General features: G+C 40.6%; 1 protein-coding gene across 4 annotated transcripts in view; it reads right to left on the reverse strand.

Moving 5' to 3' along the window:
- KLHL3 (kelch like family member 3) overlaps positions 1-16,149 on the reverse strand; it is a 124,923-nt gene that overhangs the window by 35,632 nt on the left and 73,142 nt on the right. For all 4 annotated transcript variants that reach the window (XR_009694162.1, XM_061151356.1, XM_061151355.1 and 1 more), the window contains one exon: positions 10,550-10,666. Coding sequence is in view for 3 of the 4 variants with exons in the window: in XM_061151356.1 (XP_061007339.1) it covers positions 10,550-10,666 (117 nt within the window). In the remaining variant the exon portion in view is untranslated. The remainder of the gene's footprint in view (positions 1-10,549; positions 10,667-16,149) is intronic.

Genomic DNA, 16,149 nt, shown 5'->3' on the forward strand with positions numbered 1-16,149 from the left:
ACTCAATCACGACCACACATACACAACCAACACTTCCATATTGGGCTATGAAGTTTTGCCTCATCTGCCATATTCACCAACTACCACTTCTTCAAGCATCGCAACAACTTTTTTCAGGGAAAACACTTCCACAACCAGCAAAAGACAGAAAATGCTTTCCAAGAGTTCTTTGAATCCTGAAGCATGGATTTTTATGCTACAGGAATAAACAAACTTATTTCTCATTAGCAAAAATGTGTTGATGGTAATGGTTCCTATTTTGATTAATAAAGATGTTTTGTCCAGTCACAGGACTTTTTGCCCTCTGCTCCTGGGAAACTCAGGCAGCCACCCCCATGGGCACATGCCTATGTGCTGTTCCTGCCCGCGCTCCCTCCCTCTGCCTTTTATTTCTCAGCTGCCGAGATCTTGGAAGGCCGAATATTCTCCAGATACTAAAGTCGTTCCTTATGTGAAGTTTAGAAGCTCCACCATTCCAGTTACCATCCTGTAGGTAACTTTCTGATTTGGTCAGTCTTCCTCTTCATATGACTTCTAGACTGAACTCTTGGTAAGATATGTGAGTGATGATCCAGTACAATTTTTGCAAGAATGAATCAGGATTTTCATGACCAAATGTTAGAGAAGAGAGCCTTTTTCTTCTCAGTTTCTACCTGTTGTGGCCGGAAGTTGGCTTCTACTTTTTCAAGAATATAACCAGGCATTAACAAACACAAAACTACTTCTCAGAGCAGCTTCATAAAAATTTATTTTTCAAAATTAAATAAGCATCTGGTGGACTGAAAATGTTTTATACCTGGTATTTTAAAGATATTTTGACTACTGCCAAAAGAAATCAATTCCTTCATGCTGTCTCTCTTGTGGATATCATCATATGCCACTGGGTTGTGTAGAGCACAGGCTCTGGGGGGAGGCAGACTTGGATTTGCACCTCGCCTCTACCACTTATTGCTTGTGACCTTGGACTTTGCCTATTAGGAAAACCAGCTTTGAAGCTCAGCAAAGAAGGGAAATTCACTGAGAACAGTCTGTAAAGAGATCAAGCCCTAAGCCTTTGGAGTGGGAGCACTGACTCCAAGACCCTAGACTACCAGAGAACTAACCCTGATGCTGCTGCTGCTGCTGCTGCTGCTAAGTCGCTTCAGTCATATCAGACTCTGTGAGACCCCATAGATGGCAGCCCACCAGGCTCCGCCGTCCCTGGGATTCTCCAGGCAAGAACACTGGAGTGGGCTGCCATTTCCTTCTCCAATGCATGAAAGTGAAAAGTGAAAGTGAAGTCGCTCAGTCGTGTCTGGCTCTTTATGACGCCATGGACTGCAGCCTACCAGGCTCCTCCGTCCATGGGATTTTCCAGGTAAGAGTACTGGAGTGGGTTGCCATTGCCTTCTCCGAACTAACCCTAGGGAGCATCAAATAGTGAGAACTCACACAAAGGAAACCAACTGAATACAAGCCCCAGCATCACCCAACCACCAGTAGCACCCTGTGCAGGACGCCTCATCTAAACAACAAGCAAAACAAAAATACAAGCCCAATCATCAGCAGACAGGATTACTACCTCACTCAGCCTTGCCCAACAGAGGAAAAATAAACAAAAAAAAAAACAAAAACTCAGGACAGATCTCACCCTATATGAAGCTTACACAAACCACTGGACCAACCTTAGGAGGGAAGAAACCAAAAGTAACAAAGAATTCAACCTTTAAGCCTGGGAAAAGGAGACCTCAAACACAATAAGTTTAAAAAAAAAAAAAATGAAAAGGCAGAGAAATACTACACAAAAGAAGGAACAAACTAGAAACACAGAAGTCCAAATAAATGAAGAGGAAATAGGCAAACTACCTGAAAAGGAATTCAGAATAATGATGTAAAGATGATCAAAAACCTTGAAAACAAAAATGGAAAAAATGCAAGAATCAGTTAACAAAGACCTAGAAGAATTAAAGAATAAACATTCAGAGACAGACAACACAATTACTGAAATTAAAAATATTCTAGAAGGAATCAATAGCAGAATATCTGAAGCAGAAGAACGAATCAGTGAGCTGAAGATAAAATGGTGGAAATAACTTCTGAAGAGCAGAATAAAGTAAAAAGAATGAAAAGAACTGAAGATAGTCTCAGAGACCTCTGGGATAATATCAAATGCACCAACATTTGAATTATAGGGGTTCCAGAAGAAAAGAAAAAGAAAGGGTATGAGAACATTTTTTAAGAGATTATAGTTGAAAATTTCCCCAACATGGAAAAGGAAATGGTCAATCAAGTCCAAGAGGCACAAAGAGTCCCATACAGGATAAACCCAAGGGAAACACACCAAGACACATACTAATCAAGCTAACAAAGACTAAACACAAAGAAAGAATATTAAAAGCAGCAAGGGAAAAGCAACAAGTAACATACAAGGGAAACCCCATACACTTAACAGAAACCCTATACTCTTTCAGCAGAAACTCTGCAGGCCCAAAGGGAATGGCAGGATATATTTAAAGTACTGAAAGGGAAAAATCTACAACCAAGATTATTATACCTGGCAAGGATCTCATTCAAAATTGATGGAGAAATAAAAAGCTTTTCAGACAAGCAAAAGTTAAGAGAAGTTAGTACCACCAAACCAACTTTACAACAAATGTTTAAGGAACTTATATAGTCAAGAAATACAAGAAAAGAAAAAAGATCTATAAAATCAACCCCAAACAATTAAGAAAATGGCAGTAGGAATGTATATATCAATAATTGCTTTAAATGTAAATGGATTAAATGCTGTAACCAAAAGACAGAGACTGGCTGAATGGATACAAAAACAATATCCATATATATGCTGTCTACAAGAAACCCACTTCAGATCTAAAGACACATACAGACTGAAAGTGAGAGGATGGAAAAATATATTCCATGCAGATGGGAAGCAAAAGAAAGCTGGAGTAGTAATCCTCATATCAGACAAAATAGACCTTAAAATAAAGAAGATTACAAGAGATAAGGAAGGATGCTACATAATGATCAAGGGATCAATCCAAGAGGAAGACATAACAACTGTAAATATCTATGCACCCAACATAGGAGCACCTCAATACATAAGACAATCACTAACAGACATAAAAGCAGAAACTGACAGTAACACAATAATAGTAGGAGACTTTGAACACCCAACTCACACCAAAGGACAGATCATCAAAACAGAAAGCTAATAAGGAAACACAAGTCTTAAATGAAACATTAGAGGAGATGGATCTCATTGATATCTTCAGGATATTCCATCCAAATGCAGAATACACCTTCATCTCAAGTGCACATGGAACATTCTCCAGGATAGACCACATCTTGGGTCACAAATCAAACCTCAGTAAATTTAAGAAAATTGAAACTGTATCAGGCATCTTCTCTGACCACAATGCTATGAGACTAGATATCAATTACAAGAAAAAAAAACTGTAAGAAACACAAACACATGGAGATTAAGCAACACATTTCTAAATAACCAACAGGTTACTGAAGAAATCAAAAGGGAAATCAAAAAACTTCTAGAAACAAATGACAATGAAAACACAACAACTCAAAACCTATGGGATGCAGCAAAAGCAGTTCTAAGAGGGAAGCTTATAGCAATACAATCCTACCTCAAGAAACAAGAAAAACATCAAATAGACAACCTAACTTAACACCTAAAACAACTGGAAAAAACAGGAACAACAACAATAAAAAGCCCAAAATCAGCAGAAGGAAAGAAATCATAAAGATCTGAGCAGAAATAAATAAAAAAGAAATGAAAGATACAATAGTAAAGATTAATAAAACTAAAAGCTGGTTCTTTGAGAAGATAAACAAAATTGACAAACCTTTAGCCAGAATCATCAAGAAAAAAAGAGAGAAGAATCAAATCAACAAAATTAGAAATGAAAAAGGAAAGGTTACAACAGACAATGCAGAAATACAAAGGATTATGAGAGACTATTATGAACAACTATATAGCAATAAAATAGATAACCTGGAAGAAATGGGTAGATTCTTAGAAAAGTACAATCTTCCAAGACTGAACCAGGAAGAAATAAAAATTATGAACAACCCAATTACAAGTACTGAAATTGAAACTGTGATCAAAAATCCCCCAAAAAACAAAAGCCCAAGACCAAATGGCTTCACAGGAGAATTCTATCAAACTTTTAGAGAAGAGCTAATGCCTATCCTTCTAAAACTCTTTCAAATAAGTGCAGAGGAAGGAACACTTCCAAACTCATCCTATGAGGCCACCATCACCCTGATACCAAAACCAGACAAAGACAACACACACACAAAAAAAACTACAGGCCAATATCACTGATGAACATAGATGCAAAAATCCTCAACAAAATTTTAGCCAACAGAATTCAGCAACACATCAAAAAGCTCATACACATGATCAAGTTGGGTTTATTCCAGAAATGCAAGGATTCTTCAATATACGCAAATCAATCAATGTGATACACCATATTAACAAACTGAAAGATAAAAACCACTTGATAATCTCAATAGATGTAGAAAAAGCCTTTGACAGAATTCAGCACCCATTTATGATTAAAACTCTTCAAAAAATGGGCATAGAAGGAACCTACCTCAACATAGTAAAGGCCATATATGATAAGCCTACAGCAAACATTATTCTCAATGGTAAAAAAACTGAAAGCATACCCCCTAAGATCAGGAACAACATAAGGGTGTCCACTTTCACCACTATTATTCAACATAGTTCTGGAAGTCCTAGCTACAGCAGTCAGAGAAGAAAAAGAAATAAAAGGAATCCAAATTGGAAAAGAAGAAGTAAAGCTCTCACTGTTTGCAGATGACATGATACTGTACACAGAAAACCCTAAAGATAGTATCAGAAAATTACTAGAGCTAATCAGTGAATTTAGCAAAGTTGTGGGATACAAAATCAATACACAGAAATCACTTGCATTTCTATATACTAACAATGAAAAATCAGAAAGAGAAATTAAGGAATCAATCCATTCACCATTGCAACAAAAAGAATTAAATATCTAGGAATAAATTTACCTAAGGAGACAAAAGAACTGTACTTAGAAAATTATGACACTAATGAAAGAAATCAAAGATGACATAAACAGATGGAGAGAGATTCCATGTTCTTGGGTAGGAAGTATCAATATTGTGAAAATGACTATACTACCAAATGCAATCTACAGATTCAATGCGATCCCTATCAAATTACCAATAGCATTTTTCACAGAACTAAAAGAAAAAATTTCACAATTCATATGGAAACACAAAAGACCCCAAATAGCCAAAGCAGTCTTGGAAAAGAATGGAGTTGGAGGAATAAATCTTCCTGACTTCAGATTATACTACAAACCTACAGTCATCAAGACAGTATGGTACTGGCATAAAAACAGAAATATAGACCAATGGAACAAGACAGAAAGCCCAGAAATAAACCCATGCATCTATAGGTAACTTATTTTTGAGAAAGGAGGCAAGAATGTAAAATGGGGCAAAGATAGCCCCTTCAATAAATGGTGCTGGGAAAACTGGACAGCTACATGTAAAAGAATGAAATTAGAACACTTCCTAACACCATACACAATGATAAACTCAAAATGGATTAAAGACCTAAATGTAAGACCATAAACTATAAAACTCTTAGAGGAAAACATAGGCAGAACACTTGATGACATAAACCAAAGCAAGATCATCTATGACCGACTTCCTGAGTAACAGAAATAAAACAAAAGTATACAAGTGGGACCTGATTAAACTTAAAAGCTTTTGCACAGCAAAGGAAACTATAAGCAAGGTGAAAAGACAACCCTCAGAATGGGAGAAAATAATAGCAAATGAAACAACTGACAAAGGATTAATTTCCAAAATATACAAGCAGCTCATACAACTCAATGCCAGAAGAACAACCAACACAATCAAAAAGTGGGAGAAAGACGTAAATAGACATTTCTCCAAAGAAGACATACAGATGGCTAACAAACACATGAAAAGAGGCTCAGCATTGCTATTAGAGAAATGTAAATCAAAACTACAATGAGATATCACCTCACACTGGTCAGAATGGCCATCATCAAAAAGCCTACAAACAATAAATGCTGGAGAGTGTGTGAAGAAAAGGGAACACTCTTGCACTGTTAGTGGGAATGTAAATTGATACAGCCTCTATGGAAGACGATATGGAGATTCCTTAAAAAACTGGGAATAAAACCACCATATGACCCAGCAATCCTACTCCTAGGTATATATCCTGAGGAAACCAAAACTGAAAAAGAAACATGTGTCCCATTGTTCATTGCAGCACTACTTACAATAGCTAGAACATGGAAGGAACCTAGATGTCCATCGACAGATGAATGGATAAAGAAGCTGTGGTATATATACACAATGGAATATTACTAAGCCATAAAAAGAAATGCATTTGAGTCAGTTCTCATGAGGTGGATGAACCTAGAACCTATTATACAGAGTGAAGTGAGTCAGATAGAGAAAGATAAATATCATATTCTAATGTATATATATGGAATCTAGAAAAATGGTACTGAAGAATTTATTTACAGGGCAGCAATGGAGAAACAGACATAGAAAATAGACCTATGGACGTGAGGAGAGGGGAGGAGAGATTGAGATGTATGGAAAGAGTAACATGGAAACTTACATTGCTATATGTAAAATAGATAGCCAATGGGAATTTGCTGTATGGCTCAGGAAACTCAAACAGGGGCTCTGTATCAACCTAGAGGGGTGGGAATGGGCAAGAGATGGGAGGGAGGTTCACAATGAAGGGGATATATGTATACCTATGGCTTATTCATGTTGAGGTTCGACAGAAAACAACAAAATTCTGTAAAGCAACTATCCTTCAATAAAACAATAAATTAAAAAGAAAAAAAGAGATGTGTTTAAGCCTAGTTATGGTGATTTAAAATTCACAGTCCTAAACCACAATTACGTTTGTATCAACCTAAACTTTATAATGTTTAAGGCAAATGGCCAGGCATTTGAGAGAAGGAGAGAGAGGGAAACAGGAAGACAGTGGGACCCAACAGCCAACTCTTGTAGGCACTGGGTGTAATAAGGTGATGTTCATGAAGAATTCATATCCCTTTTCTTACTGTACAAGCCTCAGGGAGAAGCAGCCAGTGAGGCACTCTGTAACATATCAGAGCAGAAAGAATGTCTTGCACTAAAGTCCCACCAACTGACCTCCACTTGGACCCCGTCTAAGCTGGGGTTGTGACTTCTTCATGCCTTTTTCTAGAGCCAAGAACTTAAGCCTAAATATTTCATGAGCAAAGCTAAGCGTGAACCATGTTGGTACCCCAACTCTCAAATCTCTGCCCTTGGGTGCAGGTCAGATTGCTACATGGCATGTCTGTAAGGTATAATGTGATCCTTGAAGGCTACTTCATGTTTTCTTTGCTGGAATGTTTGGGAGTTATCAGCAAAGGTCAGTTCCATTCAGCAGCTAACAGTGATTGAATGTCTCCTGGTTCAGCAGCTCAGTGCTGAACCTCAGGGGAGAAAATGATGAACAAAACAAGGGTTCTGACCATGAGCCCTCAGGTCTAGTCAGAGAATGAGAAGGGCCTTTCCATCTCAACTCTCTCAGCCCTGGAGTGGTCATGCACAGGCCTGGCTGAGCCTCTCCGGGGTCCTCACCTGTAACTAGGAACAGGAATGTGGCCTGGGCCATCATCTGCAGAGCAGTGTCAGAAGTGCCAGGAAAAAGAGGGTCAGTGAGAACACCTCTGTTACCTCTGGATGCCTCTTTCCCCACAGACAATCCCCAGGAACACTCCCTTTTCTGGGAAGGTTTTTCTGTCCCATTGAGGGGCCAAGGCAAGTTGGGACAAATCATAAACATTTAGGGTCAGTTAAAAAAAAAAATTAAAAGTGTGGGAGAGGATCTCTTTAAAAGCTTTGAAAGAAGGAAAAATGCATGAGTAGCTACTTCTCCCAAAGCACTCATTCAGAGAGTACTCAAGTGGGCAGAGTTTCAATCTGGGATGACGAAAAAGTTTTAGAAATGGGTATGGTGATGGTTGTAGAGCACAATGAATGCAATTAATGCCACTATATTGTACACTTCAAATGGTTAAAAGGATGAAGTTTATATTATACATATTTTATGACAAGAACACATTTTTAAATAAGACCTACCATGTTATACACTTGGCACAATATTTTTGAATATTTAATGAAAACCTAATAAATGTTAGCTCTTTAAAAAAAAAACAACCACCACCACCACCAACAAACAACACCTCCCCTAGGAATCAATGTTGGTACATGTCTGCCCAGAGCTTTCCTTTCTCTCCTCCTCCATCAGTCATCCTCAGTGGTTACAACTGTTTGAAGTTTCAAGGTCAAAAGAGTGTTAATGAAATATCTCCTTCCGAAGGTGTTCTGAAAAAAAAAAAAACCTTAAAAAAAAAGTCCCACACCACAGAGATCACACCCATTGTCTCTGTCTTCCTTCTTCTCCAGACCTAAACCTGACCTTGCCCTAAAAACACAGGAACTATTTCCTAAAGTCTTCATTAAGTTTCTCTTGCGGGCACTCGACGGAGGCGGTGAGTACGGGTTCCCTAAGGCCCCTTTAGCTTTCTCCAGAACCCAAGTCCGCAGGCCGCCCTTGGTCCCTGTGCAGGTGAGACTGTGCTGGAAGCCAAGCCTCCACCACTACGGGTGGGAGGGCCCACTCCGTGGGAGGCGTGGTTCCGACACTGGGAGCTGGGGCGGGTTTGGCTCCTCCGCGGAGGGGGCCCCTCCTACAGGAAGGATGTGCGGCCACCAGGTGGCAGTGATACCATCCACGGGGTAAAACACAGGCCACGTCTGAAGGTTTGTGAGTATACACTGGGCTTCCCTGGTGGCCAAGAAGGTAAAGAATCTGCCTGCAAGACAAGAGACCCAGGTTTAATCCCCGTGTTGGGAAGACCCCTGGAGAAGGAAATGGCCACCCACTCCAGTATTCGTGCCTAGAGTATTCCACAGACAGAGGAACCTGGAGGGCTACAGTCCACGGGATTGCAAAGAGTCGGACATGGCTGAGCAATCAGCTCAACACCCTGAGAAGAAGGCTGAGGTTCAGACATCCAGTGAACATTCCACTGACCTCTGAGGCCTGTGGTCAACACTGTCATAAACCGAGGACTTTACAAGTGCTCGTAAGGATACTGTCTCCCACTAGTGCCAACAGCAGCAGTGGTGTGACGAGAGTAGTAGTATCACTGAACACTGGGTTGTAGGCTTTACATGATTTATCTCATTTGATCCTCAAATGATCCTATAAGGGCAGGGGCTCTTTTCGCCAGATGAGAAGGCAGAGGCTTAGAAAGGTTGAGGATTGACCCAGTGTCTTATGGTCAAGAAGTGACAGAGCTCTGCTGCTGGATACTGAACCTCCTCTTATCCTTGCTTCACACCTGCCATTCCTCCAGAGACCTCCTGAGAACGGCTGAGCTGGCCTTCTGCCTTGGAACTTGTTCCTTATGCTATCTTCTGCCTGCTTGGAAAACATCTAATGCCGTTTATGCTACAAAGTCAGTTGTGTAATGCACAAACAGAACAGACAGTATTAAAGGTGGCGCCTGCTTAGGGAAGGTGGGGTGCTCTGGAGCCAGACAGACATGGATTTGAATCCTAACCCTGCCACCTATCTATTAGCTGGGGACTCTGCATAAATCCCAACCTCTATAAGCCTCAAAGCCCACATTTGTAAAAAGAGGGTTATAACCTTTGCTCACAGGGTTGTTGTAGGATTAAATGAAAAAACATGTGGCGCGATGTTTTAGAGGAAGCAGTGTGTGCTCATTCAGTCATGTCCGACTCTTTGTGACCCCACGGAATGGGCCCACCAGGCTCCTCTGTTCATGGGGATTCTCCAGGCAAGAACACTGGAGTGGGTAGCCATGCCCTCCTCAGACTCAGATCCCTACCTGACTCAGGGATCGAACCCACATCTCCTGTGTCTCCTACATTGGCAGGCGGATTCTTTACCACTGAGCCACCTGGGAAGCCCATATATGCAGTATGTATTCCAGGCAGCTGTGAACCGCTGGTTTTTAATGTCCTGAATTAGGCCCCAAGTTGCTTAATATGAAGCAAAAAGAGAACATAGAAACATGAACATAGAAATGACCCTCCTCGCTGAAGTCCTGTACAACAAAAGCAGCTAACTTCTGTTGAACATGTGTTATCCCTGGGCTCCATGCTAAACACCTGAACTGCATACTTACAATTCCTTTGGTCCTCATAACAACCCTACCAGGCTGTCGTACAATTTCCCTTCTAGAGAAAAAGAAACTGAGACTCAAAGCTAAGAAGTGGGAGAGGAGGAACTAAACCTAAGTGTCTCATTCTCAAACCTGTGCTCTTAAACCTTACACTACCCCATTCTCACACTGAGGGTCAGTGGGTAAGTGCCCTCACTCTACACCAAAGACCCATGAAACTCCTCACCATTCCATACAACCAGGGTTGTCCATTGCTACTCCTAGAGGCCTGGGTGACCAGGGAAGCGCTTGATTCTTCCCACAGCACTCACCTGAACGAGGTAATCCCTCGGCAAGAGAGGGAGACGGACATGTTCCATCAGTTTTGCCATGTGCTCTAAACGGGTCTCTTTCTCATAATTGATCCATGAAATCACAGCTTCAAATACCTGTAAGGAAAACCGAAATAGGGAACTTTAGCAAAGAGATAATAACTTTTAAATAGCTTTCAAACAATTTCTTCAACCTTAAAAAAGAAAGAAAAGTTACAAGTCATCCACAAAGGCATTTAACCTAAGGTCTAATATTGAAAATATTAGTAAAAACAGAATATATTTACTACCTGATGTCATGTCAGAGAGTGCTCTCTCTGCCTCCCTCATACATACACACACACACACACACAAATGTACACTAAGAAAAACCTGCTGCCCCAAACATATAATCATCCAGTTCTTTGCAAAATAAAAATCAATTCCAACAGTTACCCCAGGGTAGAAATGCAGAGCAATAACTCTGAATCAAATTTTACAAAGAATTCCCAAGAGGACCAGAAGCCCTGGGGGCAATGTCTTCATCACACAAACACCTCTCTTCATCTATTTCCCATGTTCGTTTAATGCAGAACAAAAACTATAAAGATGTCCCCCACAAAAGTTGGTAATAATGGTGAGTTTGAAACTGAATGATAGAGAATGGCAAAAATTTCTCCTTGGGTTGAACCTTTTCTTTGAGGAGAGATTTCATTTCTATACAAATCAAAACAGGTCTTAGAACCAAAAAGGGGAATCTATGGTTTGAATGTTCACCTTACTCAAGGTTAAGTTCAGATTCAAACCCTGCATCACCATACACATAGACATGCATAAATGTCAGCATTGGTAAGACAGCGGGGAAACCACCACTGTTTATGGTAGCTTAATTAACATGGCGTTTTAAGAGGGGAAGGAAGAATTTGGCAACAGCAATCAAAAATTCAAATGTGCATATCTTTGACCTAGAAATATAACTTCTAGAGCTCTAGTCAACAAAAATATTTACACAAGTGGTGCAAGAATATGTGTTCCAAGATGTTTGCTGCAGGATTTTTGTAAGAGGATAAAGAAACTTTCTGAAGTCCACTAGTGGAGAAATTATTAAACTAGTTTTGACACGGGATATTTTCAGCTGTTAATTTCATTGCTGCAATCACCATCTGCAGTGATTTTGAAGCCCAGAAAAATAAAGTCAGCCACTGTTTCCACTGTTTCCCCATCTATCTGCCATGAAGAGATGGGACTGGATGCCATGATCTTAGTTTTCTGAATGTTGAGCTTTAAGCCAACTTTTTCACTCTTCCTCTTTCACCTTCATCAAGAGGCTCTTTAGTTCTTCCTCACTTTCTGGCGTAAGGGTGGTGTCATCTGCATATCTGAGGTTATTGATATTTCTCCTGGCAATCTTGATTCCAGCTTGTGTTTCCTCCAGCCCAGTGTTTCTCATGATGTACTCTGCATATAAGTTAAATAAGCAGGGTGACAATATATACCTTAAAGCTCAACATTCAGAAAACTAAGACCATGGCATCCAGTCCCATCACTTCATGGCAGATAGATGGGGAAACAGTGGAAACAATGGCTGACTTTATTTTTCTGGGCTCCAAAATCACTGCAGATGGTGACTGCAGCAATGAAATTAAAAGACGCTTACTCCTTGGAAGGATAGTTATGACCAACCCAGACAGCATATTAAAAAGCAGAGACATTGCTTTGCCAACAAAGGTCCGTCTAGTCAAGGCTACGGTTTTTCCAGTGGTCGTGTATGGATGTGAGAGTTGGACTATAAAGAAAGCTGAGCACCAAAGAATTGATGCTTTTGAACTGTGGTGTTGGAGAAGACTCTTGAGAGTCCCTTGGACTGCAAGGAGATCCAACCAGTCCATCCTAAAGGAGATCAGTCCTGGGTGTTCATTGGAGGGACTGATGTTGAAGCTGAAACTCCAATACTTTGGCCACCTGATGCGAAGAGTGGACTCATTGGAAAAGACCCTGATGCTAGGAGGGATTGGGAGCAGGAGGAGAAGGGGACGACAGAGGATGAGATGGTTGGATGGACACAATGGACATAGGTTTGGGTGGAGTCTTGGAGTTGGTGACGGACAAGGAGGCCTGGTGTGCTGCAGTTCATGGGGTCGCAGAGTCAGACCCGATTGAGCGACTGAACTGAACTGAACTGAAAAACAATAATAACAACAACTAATAATAAGACAAAACACTTTCTTGTGCCAGAAAGCAAGAAAGTGATCAAAGATCAAGGGGATACAACAGACAGACCAGAGCGAGCTAGATAGGGCCTTTTCATGGCCAACATTTGGGACAATTTAAACATCTAACAGGATAACGAAGAAATAAACCCTGACTGAGAAGGGGCCAAAGAAACCTTTTGGTGGTAATGGATACGTCCTATATCTTGATAGAGAGGGAGCTATATAGGCAAGTGCATTTGTCAAAACTAATCAAATCTTACACTTAATATCTATACATTTCACTGTGTGTAAATCATACCTCATTTAAAATATATTTAGTTAAAAGAAAAAAATAGCAATGAATCAAAACCCAAAGAATAAAAAGAATCCATGAATCCATAAGGACTTTAAAAAGTATGGGAAGGCTGCTCTTCACAGAAAAGTGCCAGCTAATAAGGTAAAAGCACAGAATTAAAAAAACATCACTTTGCAACCACCAGTATAATAACTGATTCAGCCAATATTGACCATAGATGCTGAAACCATTGGGTGAAAAGTTGTTGGGAACAAGATATTCACAGTTTTCCAAGTGTCATCTGACAGAATACTTATTAATTACATAGGGAGAGTGGGGGAGATTCAAACTGGTTGATCTGACAGATACCACCTTTAACAAGTGGTCAAAGTTAACACCACTAGTAAACAGGCCAAATTTATATTACACTCCTGAATGTGACTTAATGAGAGGGAAACAGCATTCCCTATGCAGTAGTCTTTCTAAAACGTTAAACCTGAATCTTATCGCAAAGAAATAGACAACTCCATGTGTGGGACACTCTTCAACATAAGTGTCCTGGATTCCTCAAAACTGTTAGCACTGGGGACTTCCCTGGCCATCCAGGGGACACAGGTTCAATCCCTCATGCAGGAAGACTTCACATGCTGAGGGGCAACTACGCCTGCGCTCTGTAGCACAACTACAGAGCACATGTGCCCAGAGCCTGTGGACCACAAGAGAAGCCACCACAATGAGGAGCCCATGAACCACAACTAGAGAGCAGCCCCCACTTGCCACAACTAGAGAAAGCCCAAGCGCAGCAACAGAGACCTAGCATAGTCAAAAACAAATAAACAAAAAAATTTTCAATGGCTGAGTAATATTCCACGGTGTATGTGTATCACTGTTTCCTTATCCATTCTTCTGCTGATGGGCATCTAGGTTGCTTCCATGTCCAGGCTATTATAAACAGTGCTGCGGTAGAGAGGGAGGTGGGAGGGGGGATCGGGATGGGGAACACATGTAAATCCATGGCTGATTCATGTCAATGTATGACAAAAACCACTATAATATTGTAAAGTAATTAGCCTCCAACTAATAAAAATAAATGAAAAAAAAATTTTAGTTGACATTTTTAAAAGTTGTCAGCATTATGAAAGACACTAAAAAAGGCAGGGAAACAGAAGATCCCCTGGAGAAGGAAATGGCAACCCACTCCAGTGTTCTTGCCGGGGAAATCCCATGGACAGAGGAGCCTGACAGACTACAGCCCGCGGGGTCTCAAAGAGTCAGTCACGACAGCATGCACACTTAATCTTCTTCAGAGACATAGAACTAAATGCAAGGCATGATCCTTATTTGGTCATGGATTAAAAAGAAACAATCATGAAAGACATTTTTTGAGACTGTTGGGAAATTCGAATGCTGACTGTATACCAGAAAATATTATTGTGTCAGTGTTACATTTGTTTGGTGTGATAGTGGTTTTATGGCTCAGAAAGAGAATTTCCTTGTTCTTAGGAAGGGCAAGCTAAAATACTTAAGGGTAAAGTGTCATGATGTCTACAATTTACTGTCAAAAATAAAAATTAAATATTCAGCAAAATAAAGGATTATGGAGAGAAAGAGAAAAAGCAAATGAAGCACAATGTTAACAAATGGTGAATCTAGGTAAAGAGTATATGAATGTTCATTCTTTTCCAACTTTACCATAGGTTTGAAATTTTTCAAAATAAAAAGTGGAAGGGAGAAGAAAAGAAATCCTAAGGGAAAAGGTAAATACTACAGAAAAATTTACAATTTCAAAATTCACAAGTTGAAGTGAAAGCTGTATCTCCCAGTGTGGGTAAAAAATCTCCAATTTTTCTTATTCTAACTGTGTATTTGTGTGTATTGATATGTTACTAATGCTTTGGCCCTATTTCCTAAACATGTACTTAAGTCAGGCTGAGCATACTCGGATTGGATGAGATATCAGAAAGGAATCCATCAGAAAGAGAAGAGAAGGGAGAGAGATGAGTGGAATGGAACAGAAGGGAAGGAGCAGTGTACATGTGTGGTTTGCTCCCATTTCTATATAAAATAACCTACATGTGTACAAACATAGACACACATGTCATGGAAATCCTTGTCTAGTTCATTTCTAAAAATCATTAACTCTCACGGAACTATGTGTCTCAACCTTATTGCATTGTTTTGTAAATAACTGTGCGTTTCTTCAATTAGCCCTTAAGATTCATGAGAACAGGGACCTTGTCTTACTTGCTGGCACATAATACACATTCAAATGTATTTAAAGAATGAATGGACAAAAGAGTTCAGAATGAGCTTGTAAACAGACTGGAGCAGGCAGCCAGATTAGGGAAGCAGAGCCAGGCCCCAGAACCAAAGGATAAAGGATGCTGGAGACGCCTGGCTTTGCTGGGTTAGGTGATGGACCGCCACAGTTCTGTTCTGTTCTGCACCTTGGTTGCCCACACTGCCTTCCTCTTCCCTTTACTGGACTGTGATTCCTGCAGGGTGAGAAGGGTATCAGCTCTGTCCCTGCACTTCCTGCCACAGTGCCAGGCACAGAGCGCATGGCCGGATGAGAACGCTTTCCTAAAGAATGAACAGCAGGGCCTTGAGTAGGTGGGATTTGCCGATCACACCCTTCCCTGTCAATCAGTTTAGTCTGTTATAGAAGCTGCAATGCAGGCTGAGTCTAATGAAGTCGATATTTAACCTTATCTTTATTTTTGGCTTGACTTGTCTAACTGGTTCCGCTCAGTTGCACTGTTTACCTACTCAGCTGTGAAAGCCACAGCACTTGGCAGCAACGGTGACCTTCTCCACAGCTAGAGGAGGTCGCATGTTTTTTTTTCATTTAGATGTCATGCTTGGGAAATAAGCAAATGAACTTCCAACTAGCCTATGGGCCCACAATCATTCCCAACAGCCCCTGCTGTCAAAGGAGTGGCCAAGGCAAAGAGGCAGCAAGTACAGGCAGCAGCAGCTCGTGCCCTGCGCCACACTCTCCAGAGATACCACAACCACGGGCTCTCCTGACGGCCAGTGAGTAGACCCTCCAGCCCCGTACTGAGTGACTCACCCAAGTCCAGAGCCAGAAAGCAGCAGAGCTGGGTCCACACACTCCCATCTCTAATGCTCAG

Source organism: Dama dama, chromosome 9 (assembly GCF_033118175.1).
Source record: "Dama dama isolate Ldn47 chromosome 9, ASM3311817v1, whole genome shotgun sequence".
Classification (NCBI taxonomy): Eukaryota; Metazoa; Chordata; class Mammalia; order Artiodactyla; family Cervidae; genus Dama; species Dama dama.